This window comes from Cervus canadensis, chromosome 20 (assembly GCF_019320065.1).
Source record: "Cervus canadensis isolate Bull #8, Minnesota chromosome 20, ASM1932006v1, whole genome shotgun sequence".
Lineage (NCBI taxonomy): Eukaryota > Metazoa > Chordata > Mammalia > Artiodactyla > Cervidae > Cervus > Cervus canadensis.
In genome coordinates, this window is record NC_057405.1 from 59,011,380 (window position 1) to 59,038,239 (window position 26,860).

At 37.6% G+C, this 26,860-nt stretch overlaps 1 protein-coding gene across 4 annotated transcripts in view; it reads right to left on the reverse strand.

Annotated features, from left to right (window-relative positions):
• Positions 1 to 26,860, reverse strand: part of CDK19 (cyclin dependent kinase 19) — a 265,473-nt gene that overhangs the window by 104,629 nt on the left and 133,984 nt on the right. For 3 of the 4 annotated variants that reach the window (XM_043439309.1, XM_043439307.1, XM_043439306.1), the window contains one exon: positions 1,490 to 1,565. The exons of the other annotated variant lie outside the window; for it this stretch is intronic. In XM_043439309.1, coding sequence (XP_043295244.1) covers positions 1,490 to 1,513 — 24 coding nt within the window. In that variant the 5' untranslated portion in view covers positions 1,514 to 1,565. The remainder of the gene's footprint in view (positions 1 to 1,489; positions 1,566 to 26,860) is intronic. 4 annotated transcript variants of the gene reach the window in all.

The following is a 26,860-nucleotide window of genomic DNA, read 5'->3' on the forward strand; positions in this document are numbered from 1 at the left end:
TTAAATTTCAGCTATTTACCCAATTAATTCATGGACACTGAATTAATGCTGTATTAAATTATGGAACTCTAGCAAAATTGCATACCAGTGATATTCACATTGGTTGAAATAATACTCTATGAATTTTAGGGAGTTAAAAATAAATTATCAAATGCTCACTCTGGTAGGGCATTATAAACACCAATTTATAATTAATGGGAAAATGACAAAATGAACACTTTAAACAATACATTTATATTCTAAAGCAAACTAAGGATTATAAAGAACTTTGTTGTTTATTCATTAATTTATTCAACAAGCATTTATGGGGCACCTGCTATGTGCCAGGTACTATGCAGGAAACTAGGGACAAAAAGACAAGGTCCCAACCCCCAAAGTGTACACAGCCTAGTGAGAAGCTCCCATTCTGAAATCAAAGAATTTATGAGTAGAAGGGACCTCATAGTTCCCTTATTTCAATATAAGGAAACTGAGACTCACAGCTAGCTTAACCACAAAGGCAGACACTCAGGTCTACAGAAATCCTGCTTCGTGTGTTCTTTGCATTATTCATTTTCTTATGATTGAGAGTGATGATGGAGTGCTTCAATGTGAGTGAACTACAAATAAGGAGCTGTGAGTAAAACATGAGATAGTTACCAAATTAGAGACAGAAATGCCTAATGGATATGGACAATATATTTAATAATTTAGAGACAGAAATTCCTAACAGATCGGTGATATCATGATAAAGACCCAATAAGAAACTAAAGCACTAAAATAAGAAACTGAGGAACTAAAATAAGGTAATATAATATTAAGATTTCTAAGCCATAATTATGATTTTGCCTCTGCTTACTAATTTCTAAAAATGGGGATACTAAAAGTACTTATTTCATATGATTGTTAGGAAAATTAAATTAATACTTAAAAGCTCTTAGTAAGCATAGTACCTAGTAAATACTCAGGAAATGTTAGGTGTTCTTATGGACAATCATTTCTTAAATGTACAGGTGTGTCATATAAAGATTTAAAAAAATGATCTTTCTTTAAGGAATTATCCTATTATTATGATAGTCTTTTTTTTTTTTTAGCAACTAGCAAAATGTAACACTAAAACATGAATTCTTCAGAAAATGTTTAATAGGCACACTATCGAACAGTATCACCCCCTTCTCTATAAAGACATGTATCAGTCCTAAAATTACAGGAAAGACATACATTAATTAAATTACTAATTTAAATTAATAGTTATACTCAATTATAATTCAAATCAATTAAAAAGTCATTCAGTTCTGTATTCTTAAGATTATAAATCCTAAATATAATTAAGAGAATGTTCAAAGATGACTTTCAAGTAATTAAAAAGTTTATGCAACTTTTCTTGTAGAAAATTTTCTTAAACTAACATCTTTGAAATAACCATGCATTGTATATATTAATGAAGCATTTATGTTAATATCATCACCCAGTATCAATAACAAAATAAATAACATTTATGTCCACTTACTGCAATCTCTCTACAAGCCGACATAGATATTCCTGTGCCTTCAATTTGCTTCAATGCATATTCTTTTTCATCTTTTCTGCATAGGAACAAAAAAAATTATTTCTATATATTTTCAGATTCAAAATTATAACTATAATAAAAATGAAATGCACTAGCCTCAGTGATATGTAAATGATCTCACTATCCATGCATTGCTTATTATTTCTGATAACATTTCAATCATAAAATGTGAAATACCAAAAGAAACTCATGTCACAATGAAAACATTGTGCCAAAACACAAACTACAAAGATAAAGCCAAAACACAAACTACAAAATTGAAATGGAACAGGATACTAAACACAACATTAGTTTCAAGAAGTAAATAAGCAAAAATATAAACTCAAGCATATTGTAAGATAATTCTACTGTCTTAATTATCTGGAGTCTATGAAAGCATTCTGTTATAAACATTAATTAAAAAATAAATGACAGATGTAAACTTCTATATTTATTCAAAATAATTTCATAGTATAAGAACCACGTAATAAATGGAGGAGTTACAGAAGACTGTTGACCCAGTGTGTGTGTGTGTGTGTGTGTGTGTGTGTGTGTGTGTGTGTGTGTGTGTGTGTGTGTGTGTGTGTGTGTGTGTGTGTGTGTGTGTGTGTGTGTGTGTGTGTGTGTGTGTGTGTGTGTGTCACTCAGTCGTGTCTGACTCTTTGCAACCCCATGGACTGTAGCCTGTCAGGCTCCTCTGTCCATGGAATTCTACACACAAAAATACTTGATTGCTCTTTCCTCCTCCAGAGGATCTTCCCGCCCCAGGTATCAAACCCAGGTCTCCTGCACTGCAGGCAGATTTCTTACCGTCTGAGTCACCAGGGAAGCCCTGTTGACCCACAGAGGCACACTAGTTTTCACCAAGGATAGGCAACATTCAAAAGCCCTAAGACCTCAACCAAAAGCCTTGGAAAGAAAGACTTCAAAACTAGCCACCAACACCTCATTCTCAAGATCCCTAGGAAAAACTTGGTAGTTGCAGTGACTTTTCCAATTAATGGAGGTAGGATTGGAATTTTGGGAGACTCTGGTATCAGTAGTTACCAGGGTGCTTAACCAAGGGAAGACAGCAGCTCAATAATGGGGATACCATCCATAAAAATAGTATCAATGAGTGTCCAGTGTGATGAGGTATCTTCAGAGTACCCACAACAGGACCAGCCAAAGCAAGGCCCCAACTGATTGTAACAAATGTGACTCCTATCACTGGTTATTCTGACAAGAGGAGTATAATCCATGCCCCCCAAGTTTTGCCTTTTGATTATATTAGAGCTTCAACAATGTATCATCATGTCATAAAGATTTCGTCAAATGATAGTACCTAAGTAGTGCCTCAACGTCTTACTTACCTATTGCTCATTTTCCCCACTCTGTTTACTAGCAGATAAAGCAGTTTAAGAGCATATTCATAAAATGCATTTTAAAACATCATTTCAGGTGCATTTTAAAGATTTTCACAATCATCTGTGTTTTGAGCAAATAATTGAGTTATGGTTATTTTTTCCAACAGTCTGAATATTATATACATTTTTCTACCAATATATGGCATTCAAAACAAGCAGCATTTTGATAAACAGAAATTGCACATGTCAACAGATAGACTGTTCTGCAATTACTAAAATGGTAACCATGAAGATCATTAGAAACATGAAAAATGTTTATCATACACTGTTGAGAAAATACATAAATTATACTGTACTAAAAAAATACACACACTCAGATATATGTTGAAGGTGAAAAGTGAAAGTGTTAGTCACTCAGTCGTGTCTGATTCTTTGTTATCCCATGGACTATAGCCCATCAGGCTCCTCTGTCCCTGGAATTCTCCAGGCAAGAATATTGGAGTGGATTGCTATTTCCTTCTCCAAGGGATCTTCCCAATCCAGGGATTGAACCCAGGTCTCCTGCATAGCAGGCAGATTCTTTACCAACTGAGCCACCAGGCTTGAAGACCATTGAAGGTGATACAAAAAAAGAAAAACAGTTGTGTTAAGATGTAGAAAGTTACGTTAACCAGCTTTAGTACTAATATCATATTGTCTCTTAAATTAGAATTAGAGAGGAAAAGAAAAAAAATAATTTGACGCTTTGAAAACAGTTGACTATTAAAATAATCTTTAGTATTTTCAAAGTAGTATCTTAGGCATGTTTCAAAGACTTGTTTTAAAGAGCTTAAGTGATCCCGTTTTCCTTTTCTTCTATCCTGTTTCCTCCAAACATAAAACTAAACATTTTTCAGACCACCCAGAGGCCACTAAGAAGCAGGTGGTGAATGTAATTAAAGCCAAATATCCCCCCTACCTTGAAAGTATGTGTGGATATGCCTGTGAAAGCGTTTGTGTCTGAGATGCTTAACACAATGCTTACAATGCAAATTTCACACAACCAATAATTAAATTTACTATCAGGTATCAACCACTAAATATTTAATTAAATAAATTCCTAAAGTTAAAAACGATTTCTGACAAAATCTTCACATGAAATTATACTTTTCTTTTTAAAGAAATATTCCAATCCTCAGTTCCCTAAATGAAGTGCTCCAGAAGCTCATGTAATTGCATAGTTTTATTTTTAATACTGTAAAGAATATTACACAATCTGGATAGGTTATTGTTGCTATGGAAACTATAAGATTTTTGCAGTAAGTCAAAAAGTGCAAAATTAACACATCACATTAATGACTTCTGAATTTCACATCCAGGCTGTCAAAGGAATTTGAAAGCTTGAGCAGAATAGATTGAAGCATAGGCCTCTTGCTCTGAATTATATGGATAGGATCTATGAACAAACCCAGTAATTATTTCACTTAATAAGTTTAAATATAACTTCCATCTGCTAAATTAATAAAATACTCAAAGATCTGCAGACTTAAGGCTTATCTGCAGCTTTTGTGTTGAGAATGAAGGAAGATGCATGCATGATTACCAGTTCTCTTCTATGTTAACTGTCAGATGATAAAATGATGATGTGGCACCATATGAAGAATTGGCAGAAACCCAGAGGGCATATGGACTCACTTTCATCACTGTACTATGTCAATGCCAATCTGTGGTCAGATGCCAATACCTTAGTTATGAAAACTGAAGATCTGTCCTTTCCCACAATGCCCACAAGTATTTTGATGACTAGCACATGGGACACAGAAGCTTTATAGCTCCCATCCCATGTGAGAGCTCTCCAGGAGCTCATGTGAAAATTCATACCCCACAGCTTACATGTTTCAGGCACAGATAATACGAAGTATCATAAAGGGTATAATTTACTCTTTTACCTGAAAAGGCTGAAAATCAGGTGAACCTGGCCTCCATGGCTATGACGACCTAGTTTTTAGAGGCAGCTTAGTTGCCTTTCTTAACACTATTTTATTTCTAAAATAAAACAAGTTATTATTTACTATAATAAAGACAGACAAAGTAATTGCAAAGCCTTCAGGGAAACTGCTTGCTAAATTTTAGTGTATATTAGATACTACAGTCAGAGCAACTGCACACTGGAAATAATTAAAGGAGTTTACTAAGTAAATCCAGGTGAATTAAAAGTAAATATATAGTATAAACCTGGTTTTATCTAATACAGAATGCTTTAAAGACATTTCTCCTGGGACTTCCCTGGTTGTCCAGTGGTTAAGAATCTGAGCTTCCACTTCAGGAGGTGTAAGTCTGATCCCTGGTCGGGGAACTAAGATCCCACATGCCATACCACAGAGCCAAAAAGAATAAATTAAAAAAAAAAAATTTTTTAAAGACATTTCTCCTATACATCTGCAATATGTATTAAAAGCATGCCAGCTCCTTTCTCAGCATTCATCACACACACACACACACAAAAAAACTGTTCAATGGGAACATTATATAACAACAAAATAGAAAAATTAATTTGGCAGAGACTGGGATTCTATTACATTTTCCATCTTAGACACTATGTTCTGGAAAACTCTTGATGCAAGCAATTCTATAGATAGTAGAAAAAAATAAGAAGCACATACTTGTGCAAATTGTAGAAATGGCAGCCTTAAAATGAAAGCTTTATCCCAGTTAGAAAACTAGGCTCAGTGGGAAAATTTAAATGCAATTCAGGGAAGAACTACTCAAGCCTCAAGAAGCAGGTTCATCTTTTGACTGAAATATTAGGAACCAGTTTAACGAAAAACATAGAGTCTTATACCTTTCAGAAATGCTCAAACTTGGTATCCAGCATCCAGTCACTTTTAGCAAGCGGAAGAATCATTCAACAGCCTGTATGCATGAGTGCAGTTAAGGTTTGGCCAAACCTCACTAGTTATAAATTAGACATGGCCAAGGCTTTCTGGCTCCTATCAATAATACTACCAGCTGTCCAGCTCAGCCTGGGCCATCTTTGGTCCCAAGAATGTATGACAGACAAACAATTCAGAAGACTCTTTTAAGAAAAGATGAGGGAGGCAAAAACCACCACAATATTGTAATTAGCTTCCAATTAAAATAAATTTAAAAAAAAAAAAAGAAAAGATGAGGGAATTCAAGCTCAAGTTAAGTCGAGCAAAATTTTTCAGTCTTCAAACTATAGGGTTAAAATCCTTTTTGCTTCGAAGAAAAACAGAAGGTCCTTACTATTTTATTTTACATCAAGCAACAAACAAATGCAGAGTCAATATTTTACGTTCCAACACTGTGCCAAATTCTGAGGATGAACGAAATTAGAGACTAGCTACCCTAGATATCACAGAGTTCACAACCCACCTGGAAAGAGATTTTGAGTGAGCAGGAAATATAAACAGATTAACTCTGATACGACTGCCTCTGTGCCCAAGACATACGCACTATAAGCACTGAAAGAATGCCACTGGTATTTAAGGAAGGTAACTTCAGAGTAATGCCATTGAGGGAGGAGTTTCCTGGAAAGAGAAGGGACAATGGGAGGGTCAGAGAATTTCAGGCAGAAGTAGGGCATGAAAAAACTAACAGAGGCATATTCAGGAAACAGCTGGTATTCAGTACAGCTGGAAGCCGAGGACACGATGACAAAGGGCCGGAGAGGAGGTTAGGTTAGAAGAGGGAAGGAACCAAGAAAGTGCCACAAAATAACGTGTGCTTCATATGTAAACAGTGAGGAGCAAAAAGGTCAGAAGGGGTCCAATATGCTACTGAGGAAGGGCAGAGGGCAATAACTAAGACCCAGAACAAATGAAGAGGCTGAGCCAAAGCAGAAATGATGCTCAGTCATGGATGTGTCTCGTGGTGAAAGTCCAAGGCTGTAAAGAACAATATTGCATAGGAACCTGGAATGTTAGGTCCATGAATCAAGGTAAATTGGACTTGATTAAACAAGAGACAGCAAGAGTGAACAACAACATCTTAGGAATCAGTGAACTAAGATGGACAGGAATGGGCAAATTTAATTCAGATGACCATTATATCACTACCGTGGGGAAGAATCCTTTAGAAAGAAATGGAGTAGCCCTCATAGTCAACAAAAGACTCTGAAATGAAGTACTGGGTGCAGTCTCAAAAATGACAGAATGATTTTGGTTTGTTTCCAACGCAAACCATTCAACATCAGTAATCTATTCAACAGTAACCATTCAACAGTAATCTAAATCTATGCCCCAACCACTAATGCCAAAGAAGCTGAAGTTGACTGGTTCTATGAAGACCTACAAGACCTTCTAGAACTAACACCAAAAATGATGTCCTTTTCATCACTGGGGACTGGAATGCAAAAGCAGGAAGTCAAGATACACCTGGAGTAACAGGCAAGTTTGGCCTTGGAGTACAAAATGAAGCAGGGCAAAGGCTAACAGAGTTTTGTAAAGAGAACATACTGGTCAGAGCAAACATTCTCTTCCAACAACACAAGAGACAAGTCTACATGTAGACATTATCAGGTGGCCAATACTGAAAACGGATTAATTACATTATTTACAGCCGAACATGGAGAAGCTCTATACAGTCAGCAAAAACAAGACCTGGAGCTGACTGTGGCTCAGACCATCAGTTCCTTATTGCAAAATTCAGATTTAAATTGAATAAAGTAGGGAAAACCACTAGGCCATTCAAGTATGACCTAAATCAAATCTTTTATGATTATACAGTGGAAGTGAGGATTTGATTCAAGTAATTAGAACTAGTAGACAGAGTGACTGAAGAACTATGGACAGAGGTTCATAACACTGTACAGGAAGTGGGGACCAAAACCGTCTCAAAGCAAAAGAAATTCAACAAGGCAAAGTGGTTCTCTGACAAGACTTAACAAATAGTTGAGGAAAGAAAAGCAGCAAAAGGCAAGGAGGAAAAGGGAAAGATACACCCAACTAAGGGCTTCCCAGGTGGCGCTAATGGTAAAGAATCCACCTGTCAATGCAGGAAACAACAGAGATGCAGGTTTGATCCCTGGGTCAAGAAGATCCTCTGGAGGAAGGCATGGCAATCCATTCCAGTATTCTTGCCTAGAGAATCCTATGGACAGAGGAGCCTTGTGGGTTACAGTCCATAGAGTCGCACAGGGTTGGACACTACTGAAGTTACTTAGCATGCATGCATGAATACCCAACTGAATGCAGAGTTCCACAGAATATCACGAATAGCCTTCTTAAGTGAACACAAAGACACAGAGAAAAACAATATAACGAGAAAGACCAGAAATCTCTTCAAGAAAACTGGAGATTATCAAGGGGACATTTCATGCAAGGATTGGCACAATAAAGGACAGAAATGACAAGCACCTAACAGAAGCAGAAAAGATTAAGAAGAGGTGGCAAGAATATACAGAACTATACAAAAAAAGTCTTAATGAACCGGTTAATCATGATAGTACGGTCACTCACCTATAACCAGATATTCTAGAGTGTGAAGTCAAGTGGACTTTAGGAAGCATTACAACGAACAAAGCTAGTGGATGCAGTGGAATTCCAGCTGAGCTATTTCAAATCCGAAAAGATGATGCTGTTAAAGTGCTGCACTCAATATGCCAGCAAATTCGGAAAACTCAGCAGTGGTCACAGGACAGGAAAAGGTCAGTTTTCATTTCAATCCCAAAGAAAGGCAATGCCGAAGAACATTCAAACTACCATACAACTGAACTCATTTCACAAGCTAACAAAGTTATTCTCAAAATCTTTCAAGACAGGCTTCAGTAGTACATGAATCGAGAACTTCCAGATATACAAGCTGGGTTTAGAAAAGGCAGAGGAAACAGATCAAACTGCCAATACTTGTTGGGTCACAGAGAAAGCAAGGAAATTCCAGAAAAACATCTACTTCTGCTTTATTGACTATGCTAAAGCCTTTGATTATGTGGATCACAAGAAAATGTGGAAAATTCTTAAAGAGATGGGAGTACCAAGCCACCTTACCTACCTTCTTGAGAAATCTGTACGCAGGCCAAGAAGCAACAGTTAGAACCAGACATGGAACAACAGACTGGTTCCAAACTGGGAAAGGAGTATGTCAAGGCTATAAACAGTCACCTTGCTTATTTAACTTATATGCAGAGTACATCATATGAAATGCTGGGTTGGATAAATCACAATCAAGATTGCTGGGAGAAATATCGACCACCTCAGATGCAGACGATACCACTCCAATGGCAGAAAGTGAAAAGGAACTGAAGAGCCCCTTGATGAAGGTGAAAGGAGAGAGTGAAAAAGCTGGCATAAAACTCAACATTCAAAAAACTAAGATTATGGCATCCAGTCCCATCAGTTCATGGCAAATAGAAGGAGGAAAAGTGGAAACAGTGACAGATTTTATTTTCTTAGGCTCCAAAATCACTATGGACTGACTGAAGCCATGAAATTAAAAGACACTTGCTCCTTGGAAGTAAAACTATGACAAACCTAGACAGCATATATTAAATAGCAGAGACATCACTTTGCCGACAAAAGATCTGTATTGTCAAGGCAATGGTTTTTCCAGTAGTCATGTAAGGATGTGAGAGTTGGACCACAAAGACGGCTGAGCATCAAAGAATTGATGCTTTCCAACTGTGGTGCTGAGGAAAACTCTTGAGAGTCATCCCCTGGACAGCAAGATGAAACCAATCAATCCTAAAGGAAATCAACCCTTAATATGAATTGGAAACACTGCTGCTGAAGCTGAAGCTCCAATACTTTGACCACCTGATGTGAAGAGCCAACTCCCTGAAAAAGACCCTGATGCTAGGAAAAACTGAAGGCAAAAGGAGAAGGGGGTGGCAGAGGATGAGATAGATAGATAGAATCACCAACTCAATGGACATGAACTTTAACAAATTCTGGAGACAGTGAAGGATAGAAAAGCTTGGCGTGCTGCAATTCATGGGGTCACAAGAAGTTGGACATGACTTGGCAACTGAATAACATTAGGGGTGACAGAATTTAGTAACTAATTTGATTATGTAGGTGAAGGAGAGAAAGACTGTGAAGATGGGTGAAACTGCCATTTTGTCTAATTGTGCCAATAACGACTAAGCAGAGAAGTAATGACATGAATGCTGCTGCTGCTAAGTCGCTTCAGTCGTGTCTGACTCTGTGCGACCCCATAGACGGCAGCCCACCAGGCTCCCCCGTTCTTGGGATTCTCCAGGCAAGAACACTGGAGTGGGTTGCCATTTCCTTCTCCAGTGCATGAAAGTGAAAAATGAAAGTGAAGTCGCTCAGCGGTGTCCGACTCTTCGCGACCCCGTGGACTGCAGCCCACCAGGCTCCTCCGTCCATGGGATTTTCCAGGCAAGTGTACTGAAGTGGGGGATGACATGAACAGAGACCAGTAAATACAAGATTTTATCCTAATGGCAAGGAAAGTTATGTACAAAGATTACTCTTATTAGAAAGGACTGAGATTAGAGGTATGGAAAACAATGAGGAGATAACTGCAATGAAAGCCTGACAAGGAAAGACCCTGGATCAGCATAAGAGAATGTCAGCTTCCAAAAGGGGCTGGCGACAGTCCTGTTAAAACCGCCTCATGGAAATGAAGGAGCCAGGCTAGCAGCCAGAAGCAGAGCTCAGATGAAACCTTCCAAGCACAACATTCTCCAAAACAGAATGGCAACAGTAAGACTGGCAAAAAGAAGGAATACTTGTGACAGTCATTTCAGAAGAGGAATTGGCAGGACCAAATGAACAAATAATGAAAATTAAGAAGTCTGAATCCAGGATAAGTCTGGGTTTCTGAGCTTGGTTGATGCAGAGGATGATACCATTAAGGAGGCTCAGGTCACATCTCTGAAGATTCTTCAGCTTGTAAATCTTTCTTTCAGCTAGAAAGAAAATCTCCAATCAAAAATAAAATATCTGAGAAGTCCAAAGGGGAGATGCCCTAAAGATGTTAACAGGCTTACTGTGGTGATCATTTCACAATATATATACAAATATTGAATCATTACAGTGTTCTACACCTGGAACTAATATTGCTTGTCAATATACCCCAGTTTAAAAAAAAAAAAATGTACTGAGGGAGTTTCAGATTTAAAGGACTTGATCCCACAGATGTGAAACTGGATTGGAGGAATTTTTTTTGGCACCTCAAAAAGAAGTTGAAGCAACACAGGAATGAGAAAAGGAGAAAAAGAGAGCAGGAAGAAGAAAGAACAATTTCTCTATTTCTGTCTCACATCCCTTAAGAAAACAAACAATTCTATGAATTCGTCCTTTTTCTTTGCCAAACTTTAAGAACAGAATTCAAATTAATGAAATCACCAGAAATATAGTACTCTTTCTCAAGACTGTTTTTGGCTACTCAAGGTCTTTTGTGTTTCTACACAATTTTTAAATTTTTTGTTCCAGTTCTGTGAAAAATGTTATTGGCAATTTGATAGAGATTGCATAGAATCAATAGACTGCCTTGGGTACTATGGTGATTTTAACAATACCGATTCTTCCCATCCAAGAACATGGTTTATCTTTCCACATGCATCATCTTTTTTGTGTGTCTGACAGATTTTGGAATACAGATCTTTTGCCCCCTTAGGTAGGTTTATTCCTAGGTATTTATTCTTTTTGTTGTAAATGGAATTGTTTCCTTAATTTCTCTTTCCAGTATTTCAAAGATAGTGTATAGAAATGCAAAAGATTTCTGGGTACTTATTTTGAATATAGCAACTTTACTGAACTCATTGATGAGCTCTAGTAGTTTTCTAAAGGCATCTTTAGGATTTTCTATGTATAGTATCATGTCATCTGCAAACAGTGACAGTTTTATTTCTTCCTTTCCAATTTGGATTCCTTTTATTTCTTTTTCTTCTCTGATTGCTATGGCTAGGACTTCCAAAACTATGCTGAATAAACATGGTGAGAGTGGGCATTCTCGTCTTATTCCTGATCTTAGCGAGAGTGCTTTCAGCTTTTCACCACTGAGTATGATGTTAGCTGTGGGCTTGTCAATAATTGTTTTCTTCGAGAAGAATCCTGCCATAAATTAATGTTATATCTCTTTCCCTTAATATGTGATGATTTGGCTTAGTAATTTAAGAGGCTTCCATATCTCAAAGAAAAAGAACAAAACAATATGGAATAAAAACTTGGAAAACAAAACTAAAGAAGTATCATTTAGTTTTACACTGGTAATTCTGAATTACTCAATATCACTCTATATGCACTCAGCATAGCAGTAATGATTCCTTATTTGAAAACTCTTTACAAAATAAATGACAGTGATACTCTATCATATAGCTACAACAATTATCAACACATGGCCAGTCTTATTTCTACTACCTCCACTTTTCTTGATTATTTTGAAACAAAACCCAGATATCACATCATTTGATTTGCCATAACAATTCAACACCATAGCATTTTTAATTATCAGGATTTTTAATTTAAATGACAATATTCCTTCAAAAATAATTCTAAAATATTAAAAACCTTGTATCTCAGGGTTCACCAACTCAATGGACATGAATTTGAGTGAACTTCAGGAGACAGTGGAGGGCAGAGGAGCCTGGAGTGCTGCAGTCCATGGGGTTCCAAATAATTAGACCAGACTTAGCAAATGAACAACCACCACCACAGGATATTGCTAATATTTTGTATTCCCCTTATTAACAAATCATGTAATAATACCAGCACCTTCTTTATGTTTCATCTGTCATATATTTCATCTACTCATTCTCTAAACATCACCAAAGTACAGTAAGAGTCTCCCTTATTCAAGTCGAGTATTCCCTTGCAACATGGAAATCTGACTGTTTTTACCTCCATTCTTTAGAAAGACTACTTTTATTTAATCTCTTCTCTTAAACTGATTTATTAATTAATATACTTCTCTTTCTCTAAACAGTGTTCATTTTATACTATTTGTTTCATTCACAATTCTAATTCAGATAAACATTTACTATTTTAAAAGCTTTAAAATAATAAAATTTCAGAAACTCCTATTTATGGCAAATTCTTCCGCTCAGAAATGTTTTAATTAAAACAAATATATCTGCAGTAATGCTTTATGATTCGGGTATCAAAAACAGAGGCTTCTTTGGTGGTCTGGTGGTTAAGAATCCACCTGCCAATGCAGGGGACATGGGTTCAATTCCTGGTCCAGGAAGATTCCACACATTATAAGGTTGATTAAGCCCATGCACCGCAACTATTTAGCCCAAGCACCCTAGAGTCCATGCTCTGCAACAAGAGAAACCACCACAATGAGAAGCCAATGCACCACAACTAGAGAGTAGCCCCCACTCACCACAACTAGAGAAAGCCCACACCCAGGAATGCAGACCCAGTGCAGACAAAAATAAACAAATATTTTTTAAAGTGTTAAGTTTAAAAGATGATGCTGTGAAAAAAATAAATAAATAAAAGATGATGCTGTGAAAGTGCTGTACTCTATATGCCAGCAAATTTGGAAAACTCACCATTGGCCATAGGACTGGAAAAGGTTAAGTTTTAATTCCAATCCCAAAGAAAGGCAATCCCAAAGAATGCTCAAACTACCAAACAATTGCACTCATCTTACATGCTAGCAAAGTAATGCTCAAAATTCTCCAAGCCAGGCTTCAACAGGACGTGAACCGTGAACTTCCAGATGTTCAAGCTGGAATTAGAAAAGGTAGAAGAACCAGAGATAAAATTGGCAACATCCACTGGATCATCAAAAAAGCAACAGAGTTCCAGAAAACATCTATTTCTGTTTTATTGACTATGCCAAAGCCTTTGACTGTGTGGATCACAATAAACTGTGGAAAATTCTGAAAGAGATGGGAATACCAGACCACCTGACCTGCCTCCTGAGAAATCTGTACACAGGTCAGGAAGCAACAGTTAGAACTGGTTCCAAATATGAAAAGGAGTACATCAAGGCTGTATATTGTCACCCTGCTTATTTAACTTCTATGCAAGTACATCATGAGAAACCCTGGGCTGGAAGAAGCACAAGCTGGAATCAAGACTGCCGGGAGAAATATCAATAACCTCAGAGATGCAGATGACACCACCCTTATGGCAGAAAGTGAAGAAGAACTAAAGAGCCTCTTCATAAAAGTGAAAGAGGAGAGTGAAAAAGTTGGCTTAAAGCTCAACTTTCAGAAAACTAAGATCATGGCATCCAGTCTCATCACTTCATGAGAAATAGATGGGGAAACAGTGGAAACAGTGGCTGACTTTATTTTTCTGGGTTCCAAAATCACTGATGGTGACTGCAGCCTTGAAATTAAAAGACGCTTACTCCTTGGAAGGAAAGTTATGACCAACCTAGACAGCATATTAAAAAGCAGAGACATTACTTTGTCAACAAAGGTCCATCTAGTCAAGGCTATGGTTTTTCCAGTAGTCACGTATGGATGTGAGAGCTGGACTATAAAGAAAGCTGAGTGCCAAAGAATTGACACTTTTGAACTGTGGTGTTGGAGAAGACTTGAGAGTCCCTTGGACTGCAAGGAGATTAAACCAGTCCATCCTAAAGGAAATCAGTCCTGGGCATTCATTGGAAGGACCGATGTTGAAGCTGAAACTCCAATACTTTGGCCACCTGATGCAAAGAGCTGACTCATTTGAAAAGACCCTGATCCTGGGAAAGATTGAGGGCAGGAGGAGAAGGGGATGACAGAGGATGAGACAGTTGGATGGCATCACCAACTCGGTGGACATGAGTTCAGGTAAACTCTGGGAGTTGGTGATGGACAGCAAGGCCTGGCGTGCTGTGATTCATGGGTTGCAAAGAGTCAGACACAACTGAGCAACTGAACTAAACTGAATCATTAGCAGATATTTAGTGTAAACCAATTACCTTATTAAACTATTATCTTCCTTTGAGAATTCATGATCTCAAGTTAGACTTACCTGCTATAGAAGGTAAAGCAAGGAATGTCAGACTTCCCTTTCAGAAATGCTTTACTAAGCATGTGCTATGTGCCAGGCTTTGTGCTCTAAGAATAGAAGAAAAAACAAGATGATTCTTTCCCTTGTGAACCTTTACACTGAGAAACACAAAAGCAAGTCATACAATCTGATAAGCACTATAACAGACGAATGTGCAAAGTACATCAGATAAAGAATGTTAAGGGTTTGGTTCTGGTGCAGGGAGTAGATAAAGAGGGATATTAGGTAAATAATTTTCAAAGGGAACATTCCAAGCTGACCTTGAAACATAAGCAGGATTTCATTAAGCATAGAAGAGGAGTCAGAGACTTAAGGACACCGGCAATGTATGAACAAAGTTTGAAGAGTAAAATCCACATTATATTCAAGAAATCAGCAGAAGACAGGTACAGTTAGAACCCAAGAGATGAAGTAATACATAAAAAGACCAAAGAAGATGGAATTAGCATAGTCTTGTATGATATGCTAAAAAGATATCATTTTTCCTGTATAATATGGGAAGCCATCAGAGGTTTTCAAGCAAGAGAAACATATGATCAAAAAAAAAGAAAGAAACATATGATCAAGCAAGTATTCTCAATAAGACAGAATGTAGAATGAATCACAGGGTTTAAGCCAGAGGTAGAGAGAACATTGTAAAAAGTTCTAGGAAGGATTGATGAAGACCAAAATTAGAATAAATATGGTAAGAATGGAAGGAATGCATCCAAGAGGCCATCCAGATATAGTCTTATCTACTGTGGCCAAATGTATACAGAAACATTGTACTTAAGAAGTATTTGATGAATAAATACATATGCACATATGTGTACATGTAAACAAGAGAGTGCTAAGCAGAGAAACAGCTGAAGACTGAGGTTTCCAGTCAGTGCGTTGTCTCAGTGAAAGCAAGGCTAGTTACACTATACCTTCTACTCCCACTGACCCAAACAAAGGACAGTACTGACAATGAGCCAGTTAGCAAGTAAAGAATAAATTCATTTTGGAGTGTAGATTTTAGAGTTGACTACTGGGTAGCCAGGAGGAGATGAACAGAAGGAAATAAAGTGCAATTCCGAAAACTTCCTTACACAGGCAATTGTTAAAATCAGAGGAGTAAACGTGATCACAGAGGAAGAACACAGCAGAGAAGAGCTGAAAGGCGGTGGCCTGGGCTCCTTCACATCCTGATGCTGTTGTTCAGTCGCCCAGTCGTGTCCGACTCTTTGCCACCCCGTAGACGGCAGCACACCAGGCTTCCCCGTCCTTCACCATCTCCCGGAGACTGCTCAAACTCCTGTCCATTGAGCTGGTGATGCCATCCAACCAATCTCATCCTCCTTTTTGCCTTCAATCTCTCCCAGCATCAAGGTCTTTTCCAATGAGTCGGCTCTTTACATCAGGTGGCCAAAGTACTGGAACTTCAACTTCAGCCTGGCACCTACCTAATGTTAACACGCATATTCTTTACCAGAGTAAACTGACAATGCTCATGGGTGGAGGCGAAAGGACTCATGGGCTGTCACTGACCCAAATTTCACCAGTGGCCAAAGAACTTAAGATGATTAATAATGGGACTCATAACCTCATAGTCACAGTAGCAAAGCCACAGGGGTTGGAAGGCCCTTCTCTACTGAATGCCACCCTTCAACAGGTTGTAGGAAACATCAGGGACTTTGATAATAGGCAAATCTAGATGCGAGACACTACCAGAAAATTGGTCTGCCTTCTAAAAAATAAAAACCAAAAAGGACTCATAAAAAAGGTCGGAGTATTAGTCTACTCAAGACATGTAACAACCAAACATTATGCATGAAAACCTTGGCTAGATTGATGCTCACATTAAAAACAGCTACAAGAATGTATTTTCAGGACACCTGGGAAATTTTAAACATAGACTAGACATTATATATTATTTTACAGTGGTAAATTTTCTTTTTCAATTACTTGTTTTAAACACAGGACAATGGCATCATGGTTATGCAGGAGAATATTTTATTCTTAGGAGATATAGAAGTATTTTGGGGTAGCATGTCATGACAGTGGCAACTTAATTTCAAATGGTTCTATGACAACAAAAAATAATTTACATATATAAAGAGTAAGAGAGAAAAAACATACAAAAATGATAACAACAGCTAAACCTAGATGGAGCTTATGTGGGTATTAATTGTTCTAGAGTTTGAACTTTGAACGTCTCTGCTTTTATAAAACTTTTTTTTTTTAAGTTTTAAAACACTATTTATTGCTAAGTCTAAAATACTCAAACACCACAGTACAGTGACTGCCAAGTCTAAACTGGAGTTTGTGGGGTTTTTTAAAGTTTTTCTTTAAGGGAGCATTTCAGCTCTATGGAGAGGTGTGATACATAACAAGATGGAGTATCTGGCTGGAGACCAATTTGTCTATGAGTCCAAACCAAGTGGACCCATATGGATAGCTTTTATAAAACCATAAATGGTAAAACTGAAGAAACTAGGCAGACTGCTTTATGGCATAATTAAACCGGACTCACTGCACTCATGGGGTTATTGCAGATTCTGACTAAACCTAAAGAATTTTCAAATAATATAATTATTCCCTTATTTATGTACGAAACTTTTCTTAATAAAAAAGAAGAAAAAAAAATGAGGAGGGAAGCAACTAATAAACAGTAGCTAGAGAAGTAAAAGAAAAATAGTAAGTTGTATATAGAAGCCAAAGAACAGTATCAAAAAGTAAGTGGCAAAAGCATCAAATGCAGAAGGGAAGTCAAACTGGAAAGAATGAAAAGGAGGCGGTCATACCAACCACCTGATGGTTGATGTTTCGAAAGAACATGATTAGTAGAGCAAAGATTTTGTTCAAAATTCACTCAAAGGAAAACAAAAAAATGACACCAAACTCTACTTTGTTATTACACTTACTCAAAATTGATTCATAGTCTCCTCCCTCTTTTGGAGATGGAGGAAAAATATCTTACCTATGTTTGTATATTTTTTAGGAGCTAACATAACAAAGTACCTCACAAATAGCAGAAACTAAACATTTGTTGCATTTAAATAAACTTGTTTATTAGTCTTGATCAACTTAAAAAATATTTTCAGCATAAAAGAAAATCTGGAAAATCTTTTAAAAATGTATATCCTAAAGATAAAATAAAATATTCTGGGGAATAAAATTCAAATGACAGTAAGAATCAAACACCGATATTTATTGGAAATGTATGCATATTTAAAATTTCACCAGAAAGCAACAATCTCCTAGAAGAGAAGGAGAAAAGTATCAACATTTTGTCATTCTCTAGTCTAGCACCATCAGAACAGATAGAACTAGATCATCAACCAGCTGCTTTAGTTACACACTTTTAGATGTCAATCTTCACAAAGTTATATCAAATTGTAAGTATCAATGAAAAACAAATATTCAAAAGAGAAACTAGCAAGATATCAAAATCAACATTTAAAATTTAAATACATACACGTTTTTCACCATGTTACTGCAAGTTCAGCCAAATCTAGACCACTGAGGACTCCTCTTTTGATAAGATTTAAGTTTTTACCTGTTTCTCCTGGCTGATCTTAAGTACCATGATAATAGAGAATGTGATATTGTAATAGAGTAAGAAACATATATTGCGGGGTCTTCCTCCAGGGCTCCTGGATCACAGCTCCTAAAATACTTGTAATTTCCTAAGCAATTAGAGGATAGGAGCATCTTTTATTATATTATTCGTTTTTTACTCCTGGAATATCTCCAGAAGGATAAAAATAAAAGAAAGCTCTTTAGTTATTCATAACAAATCCCTTTCAACCACATCTGAGTTTACCTTATAAAACTGATTTTTGGCAAGTCCCTAGATAGCTACTGGATGGGGACTGGTTACAAGCGGAACAAACCAGGTGATTAGAACTTTCAGCGGCCCGTACTGCTGCCCCAACCCAAATGGGAGCCTGGGGATTTAATTATCCACCAATGGTCAACAATTTAATCTATCACGTCTACATTATGAAGTCTCCATAAAAACCCCTCAAGTACAGAGTTCAGAGAGCTTCTGGGTTGGTGAACAAGAACCCATCCACTTGCTGGGGAGGGGCGGGCAGTTGGCACATCCCAAAATTCCATGGGAACATAAGCTCCTGTGCTTGGGACCCTTCCGGACACAGACCTAACCCTATATATTCTTCATCTGGCTGTTCATTTGTATCCTTTAATATAGCCTTTGTAATTAACCAGTAACCCAGTAAGTACACTGTTGTCCTGAGTTCTATGAGCCATTCTAGTACATGAGTGAACCTGAGGAGGGGGTCGTGGGAACCTCTAGTTGGTAGCTGAGTGAGAGGCTGTGGGCAACTTGGGGACCCATCAGTTGCCACCGGCATCTGCAGAGGGGCAGTCTAGTGGGACTAAGCCCTTAATCTGGAGTCTGTACCAACTCTGAGCAGTTAGTGTGGAAACTGAGTTAAACTGTAGGATTCCCAGCTGGTGTCTCAGAACTGGTCAGTATGGGAAAAAAAACCTATGTACACCTCTGGTGTCGGAAATATCCTGGAAAGTATTCAGTGTAAGCAGAATTGTGAACACTGAGAAAAACAGAGTTCTTCCTTTCAGAGAGTCTATTCCTAACATAATATCTTCACTAGAATTCAAACCATTTGAACCATTATAATCCACAATCTCTGAAATATGGAAAAAGTGAATTCCTTTAAAGGACTTTACTTGAAATTTTAATCAACATGACATATATCATAAAGTAAAAATCCAGCTATTAGCTATTAAGAATTAGTTTTCTTTTAGTTTCCATATAGGTTGACCTGGATTAGTTTATAGAAAAATTCAGGTAGACCTAATGATCCATGTCAGATGATCCATTTCACCAGAATGTCAACCTAAAATCAAATTCTAGTCACTAAAAACCTAAAAAACTGAAAAACAAGAGGTCAGAAAAAGGAAGCCATTGCCCAGCCAAGAACAAAAATACCAATAATAACGAGCCAATCAACTTGTAATTTATGAGGGGGGAAAAAGCATACTTATTTTGTCATTAAATCATCTTTAAAATATAAAAGGTTATGCTGTCTACTATCCCAACACATTTATAGTAAGAATTATAAAAAAATTGCTATTTCTATAGTACTCAGTATAAGGTAGGCATCATTCTTAGAACCTCAACTACATTAACTCTTTTAATCCTCATCAACATGCCAGGGAGCAAGTATTATACTGTCTCCATTGCTACAAATGAGGACACTGAAAGCAGAGCGGTTACATCATTCTAGATCACAGAGCTAGTTAAGGAGCAGATCCAAGATTCACCTGAGTCAGTGCTTCTGGTCACTACAGTTCGTTTCTTCTCTCTCCCCTTCTGGAGAAAAGGAACAGAATGTGCCAAGGCTCAGAGGCAAAAGAGAACAACACATGGGAACTTTAGTAAAGCTGGTTTAGAATGGGGAAAGCAAGTTAGAGCTGAAGGAAAACAAGGCAGGGCCGGTTCAGACAGAACAGGTAAGCCACATTAAGGAAACTGGACTGCATCCCAAGAAGAAAAGGATTTTAAGCAAACTGTGCTTTTGTCAACAGGTAGGAGGTGAGGAGAGAACAGGGAGAATAACATTAAAGGGTCTCTGCTATGGTGGCCTAAATGGGCAGGAGATCCAAAGATGGGAGAGAGATGTGTACGTACAGCTGAATCACCGCTGCACATCAGAGAGTCACATAGTGCTGTAACGCAACTGTACTCCACCAAAGACTGACTAAATAAGACCTCGGCAGGAGCTTAAGAGACGGCTACAGTCTAAATCAGGATGGTGGCAGAGGAAATAAAAGCAGATGGGTCTGAAAGATAATTAGGAAACAGTATCAACAGGCAGAGGAATCAGAGATCAAATTGCCAACATCACTGGATCACAGAAAAAGCAAGAGAGTTCCAGAAAAACATCTACTTTTGCTTTATTAACTATGTCAAAGCCTTTGGCTGTGAGGATCACAACCAACTGTGGAAAATTCTGAAAGAGATGGGAACACCAGACCACCTCACCTGCCTCCTGAGAAATCTGTATGCGGGTCAGGAAGCAACAGTTAGAACAGGACATGGAACAAAAGATTGGTTCCAAATAGGAAAAGGAGTACGTCAAGGCTGTATATTGTCACCCTGCTTATTTAACTTATTTGCGGAGTACATCATGTGAAATGCTGGGCTGGATGAAACACAAACTGGAATCAAGATTGCTGAGAGCAGTATCAATAACCTCAGATATGCAGATGACACCACCATTATGGCAGAAAGCAAAGAGGAACTAAAGAGCCTCATGATGAAAGTGAAAGAGGGGAGTGAAAAAGCTGGCTCAAAACTCAACATTCAAAAAAGGAAGATCATGGCATCTGGTCCCATCACTTCATGGCAAATAGATGAAGAAACAATGGAAACAGTGACAGACTTTATTTTCTTGGGTTCCAAAATCACTGATGGTGACTGCAACCATGAAATTAAAAGATGATTGCTCCTTGGAAGAAAAGCTATGACCAACCTAGACAGCATATTAAAAAGCAGAAACATTACTTTGCCAACAAAGGTCTGTCTAGTCAAAGCTATGGTTTCTCCAGTAGTCATATATGGATGTGAGAGTTGGACCATAAAGAAAGCTGAGTGCCGAAGAATTCATGTTTTTGAACTGTAGCGTTGCAGAAGACTCTTCAGAGTCCCTTCGACTGCAAGGATATCAAACCAATCCATCCTAAAGGAAGTCAGTCCCAAATTTTCATTGGAAGGACTGATGCTAAAGCTGAAGCTCCAATCCTTTGGCCACCTGATGTGAAGAACTGGGTCATTTGAAAAGACCCTGATGCTGGGAAAGACTGAGGGCAGGAAAAGGGGATGACAGAGGATGAGATGGTTGGATGGCACCACCAACTCAATGAACATTAGTTTGACCAAGGTCTGGGAGTTGGTGATGGACAGAGAAGCCTGCTATACTACAGTCCATGGGGTTGCAAAGGGTTTGATACGACTGAGAGATTGAACTGAACTGATAACAGAACGTGTGGTTAGAAATGAGGAAGTAAAGTAAGAATGAGTGTCAGTTTTTCACTTGGTCAACTGGATACCATACACTGAGTCAAAAAAAACAAGACAAAAGCTTTTGTAAGTTGACATTGAGAGGACTGTGGTCCTGTCTAACTGAAGATATCCACTGAGAGGACTGTGGTCCTGTCTAACTGAAGATGTCCAAAAGGCATTTGGATACATCTATTGCTTAGAAGGAAGACGTGGGCTAGGACAGAGTGTGAAAATAGGCAGAAATTAAAGTTATGAGAATAGCAAAGAGAAGAGAACCCTGAAGAACATTATTTAAGGAGAAGGACCCCACAGTATTAACAGTCTACATTATATGGTGCTTAACACGACTCGTGGTGATGGTGCAGTTGCTATGTTGTGTCCGACTCTTGTGACTCCATGGACTGTAGCCTGCCAGTTTCCTCTATCCATGGGATTTCCCAGGCAAGATTACTGGAGTGGGTCGCCATTTCCTTCTCCAGGGGATCTTCCCTATCCAAGGACTGAACCTAGGTCTCCTTCATTGCAGGTGGTCTCCAGCATCATAAGCGGATTCTTTACCAACTGAGCCGCCAGGGAAGCCCACGGCTGAGTGGTTTCTAATTATGTTACCATACTCTGGTCTTCCCAAATAAACACTAACTTCATTGAAAGCAAGGACACCATTGCAACTCCACAAATTTTAGCACGTTAAAGGCAATTTCTGGGGTGCTTAGCCACACTTGACTTTAGGAAAGTCCTTTATTTTGGACTCCTTTGATCTTCCACTTTTCCTCCATGCTTTTACTCCCTCCGCACTTGCTGCACTGATCACTGGAACTCAGCAGACAAAGACGTCCTTCGCAACTGATGACATGAGATCTACACACTGGTCCTGTGATCTATTCTCTCATCTTCAACAAACAATAAGCGAATTCAGTGGAAATTACTTTAAGAGAAAAATGGAGTAGTTCTTGTTTAAGATAATAGACAAAATTTGCTCTATTTCATTTTACTACAACAGCAGAAATTTTTACGACACTGTCAAATCACAAAATACTTGTTCTTTTTGACCCTCAGTCTTTTCCACATTGATTGATCTTCCTGATCTCTCTTTGCCTTAGTCTTTCATCCATCTGACAAGGTCAAGCTTTCCAGAAATTTTATGAACTAGTTCTGTCCTGAGGTCAAAGCTTCCTTCTCTGCATTCACTAAGCACATTTCTGTACTATACACCTGACATTCATCATATACCACTCTGTAAAGTTACTTTTTCACAGTATGTGATTTAAAGAGCTTAAGGTATGGAATTATACACCTATTATATTAAATCAGACAACAAAGAAGATACGCATACTCTCATATTACCAGTTTTTACACCTATTAATTAAAAATAGTAACCCTGCACAATTTTCAAGATAAATGAGATTATATATGTAAAATATCTAGCAGAGTGTCCACTACCCACTTCTTCTACCCAATTAGTCCATAAACAGATATTTCAGTTGGAATGCTTAAAAGAAACATAGGAGTAAGAGCTTCTGAGAAATACATATCAGCAAAAATGGAACATCAAATTTGAAATTAACCTTCCTAAATGGGTAATAAGTTTCCTGAGAGGAGGTATCATTATTATGTGTATCTTTGCAGCCATCATGATACTTTGCAACTGTCAAGTATCTGATTGATTGAATATATTAGAGGACTAATGCTATTGGTTTTCTGCCTTTTCTAATAAGACAGAGGTTTACAGTAAGAGTCTAAAAATTAAGTTTTTCATTCAACAAACAGTTATGCCAATTGTACTGCATACTGGACACGACAAGGGTTATAATAATATACTGAGATAGTCTTTGCCCTATAGAAGTTCACAAGAGAGTAAAGGAACTAAGTAATATTCATAGTTACTAAAAATAGGGTATAATATGAAAAACTGCCTTAATTCCCTCATTTAAAATATTCTTATAACCATCAATTTAATCCTATCTTTCTCAAGGAAGTTTAGGTTAGGGAAAAGGACTGTGGGGAGAATGAATCCTCCTGTGACCTGATATAAGCAATACTTTACATCTCCTATACTACTGATTAGGATAATCTATTGCGATTATCATAGCTTATGAAGAAAACTGATGGTTTCCCCAATAAGATCAGGAACAAGGCAAGAATATCTGCTCTCACCATTCCTATTCAAAATCATACTGGGAGTCCTAGCCAATGCAATAAAATGTGGAAGGAAATAAAAATTACAGAGATTAAGGAAGAAATAAAAGTGTATTTGTATAACTGTCTTTGGAGAAAATCCCAAGAACAACAAGCAAACCCCTGGAACAAATAAACAATTATAGCAAGGCTGCAGGATGAAGGTTAATATGCAAAAGCCAATACTTTCTTATACACCAGCAATGAAAAGCTGGAAATGGAAATTAAAAACACAATTTAACATTTACAACAGCAGCTCCAAAAATGAATTACCTAGTTATGACTCTAACATGTACAGGGTCTATATAAGGAAAACTATAAAACTGAAGAAAGAAATCAAAAAAGATCTGAGAGATATTCCATGTATATAGCAAAGAAGGCCTAAAACTGTCAAGATGTCAATTCTTCTCAATTTGATCTACAGATTCAACATAATCCCAATGGAAATCCCAGCCAGTTTTTTTGTGGACATTGACAAACTCAAGTTGATATGGTATAATCACACTGGGTGATAGTTTCTTACAAAAGTAAACATACTCTTTTCATAAGATAAAGCAATAGCACTTCACGGCATTCACCAAAATGAACTGAAAACTTATGTCCTCATAAAAATCTGCATATGAACGTTTATAGCAACTTTATTCATAATTGGCAAAACTTGGAAGCAACCATGATGTGTTTCAGTAGGTGAATAGATACACTAACTGTGGTATATCCAGAGAATGCAGTGTTATTCAGCACTAAAAAGAAATGAGCTATCAAACCATGAGAAGGCATAGAGGGGAAGCTTACATGCTTACTACTAATTGAAAGAAGCAAAACTGAAAAGACTACAAACTACATGAGTACAACTATGATGTTCTGAAAAGAGGAAACTATATAGACAAAAAAATGTCTGTGCTTGCTGGGGGCTCAAAGGAAGGAAGGCAGGGATGAATGGATGGACCACAAGTGAGAGAGGAAGGAAGGGGGCAGGGCACAACCATTAAAAGGATGACACAGCCGAACGGGGATATGACAAATATTGGTTAGAACCAACTAGGCCCAAGACGGAGGAAGATTCTACTTCCAGTCCACCTGGAGCCTCACTATACACCCACTATACACCCTTGCTATACACCCACAGGTGCCATGACAGCTCTGATGCTGACCATAAAAGATCAAAACGTAGGGAGTGGCTGATTTCCAGAAATCCCCACCCCTTACCCAAGACAGTTAGAATATTCTTCCCACTTTTTCCCACAGAAATAAACTGCCTCACAGTGAGGGGCCACTCTTGCCTTCTGAGACATTCACATTGTGCCTATGGAATATGTATCTAAATAAACTTGTGTTCACTTTACTATGGCTTGAATTCTTGCCTGCACAAAGCCAAGGACTCTCACTAGGCTGCCCATTCCAGGAACATCCCCAGGACTTGCGACAGGACCATCCTCTTGTGCCCCATTCTCCTATAACACAGCGTATATTTAGAGCAGTGAAATTATTCTGCATGATACTGTAAGGGTTGATACACGTCGTATATTTGTCAAACCTATCGAATCTACAACACAAAGAGTGAACTTTAAGGTAAAACTATGGACTTTAATTAATAATAATGTAGCAGTCTGGTTCAATTGCAGCAAACATACCTCTAAAACAAGATGTTAGTCATAGGGAGATGGTGGATGGGGAGAATGAGGTTGAGGCATATGGGAACTCTCTTTACTTTCCAATCAATCTTTCTGTGACCCTAAAACAGCTCTAAAAAATTAATTATCTTTGAGAAACTACTTTTGTAACCATTTCATCACATCCTTCTCACAGAAGTTGTGGGGATGAGGACCTGGGGAAGAGTCTTTCTATGCCTTGATATGTGCAGTTTATTTTATATCTTCTATGTTAGTGACTAGAAAATCTATTGAGATACTCAACTAATAACAAAATACATCACAGAAAGATTAGCTAAACAAATAGAAGGCTGCATAATTCAACAGCGGTGAAAACAGCAGACTAGCCTAAAAATGAAGTATGAAATGGCCTTCAAGAAGTTACTTCCAATCTATTGTTGGTAAATAGAAAATATCCTCCAAATGGCTAGTGAAGAGAACCAAAGAAAGGAGAGAGGGCTTAAGTGGTAAAGTTGCAGCTAATCTCAATAAACAGCCTGAAACTCCTCTAGTTAAGGAAAGCAGTATCTCTGAATAGGAAAAAAATGAAATAGTGAAACTAAGTTGACTATAAAATGGACTGACTCTGTGCAGGGCACAGAGTAGATATTTAATAAATACCCTGGATCACATAAGGTGTATGTCCTTAATATACAATATAAGATGCAGCCACTTGATATCAATACAAATATAATTTCAGGAAGACATAAGAAAACCATTCCTCTAATTCCCATTAGGAATCTATCTAAAAACTTATTAAGTTTAAGAATGCAACACTGTTAGCTGCTATAGGTCTTAAAAAAAAAACAAAAACCTGCACTTAAGTATCATCTGAATAAAATTCATAAACGGTTTCATAAATTCAAAGAAAGTAATATCTATAATATCTGGCACCTAAATGGCAAAATATTTGTATTTTTTTAAAAAATCAAAGAAGCATTACCCAGGGAAGTTATGTCATGTTATTTTCTTAAAGATAACTCATTAAGAAGGTCTCCATAAAAACATATTTTACAAATGAGTGGGATGTGTTTGTTTCTCTACTGAAACAAGAACTAACTTGAGAGAAGAGCATATTAACAAGTTCTGAAGAGAGGTAATTAGCATATGAGAAACAAAGATTTTTGGCACATGGGACCTAGAGCAAAAATGTCTGTCCTCCAGTCATGAGTCACCAATGAGGCTGCCTATTTACTGTGAAGCAATCTTTCAGCAAAAGG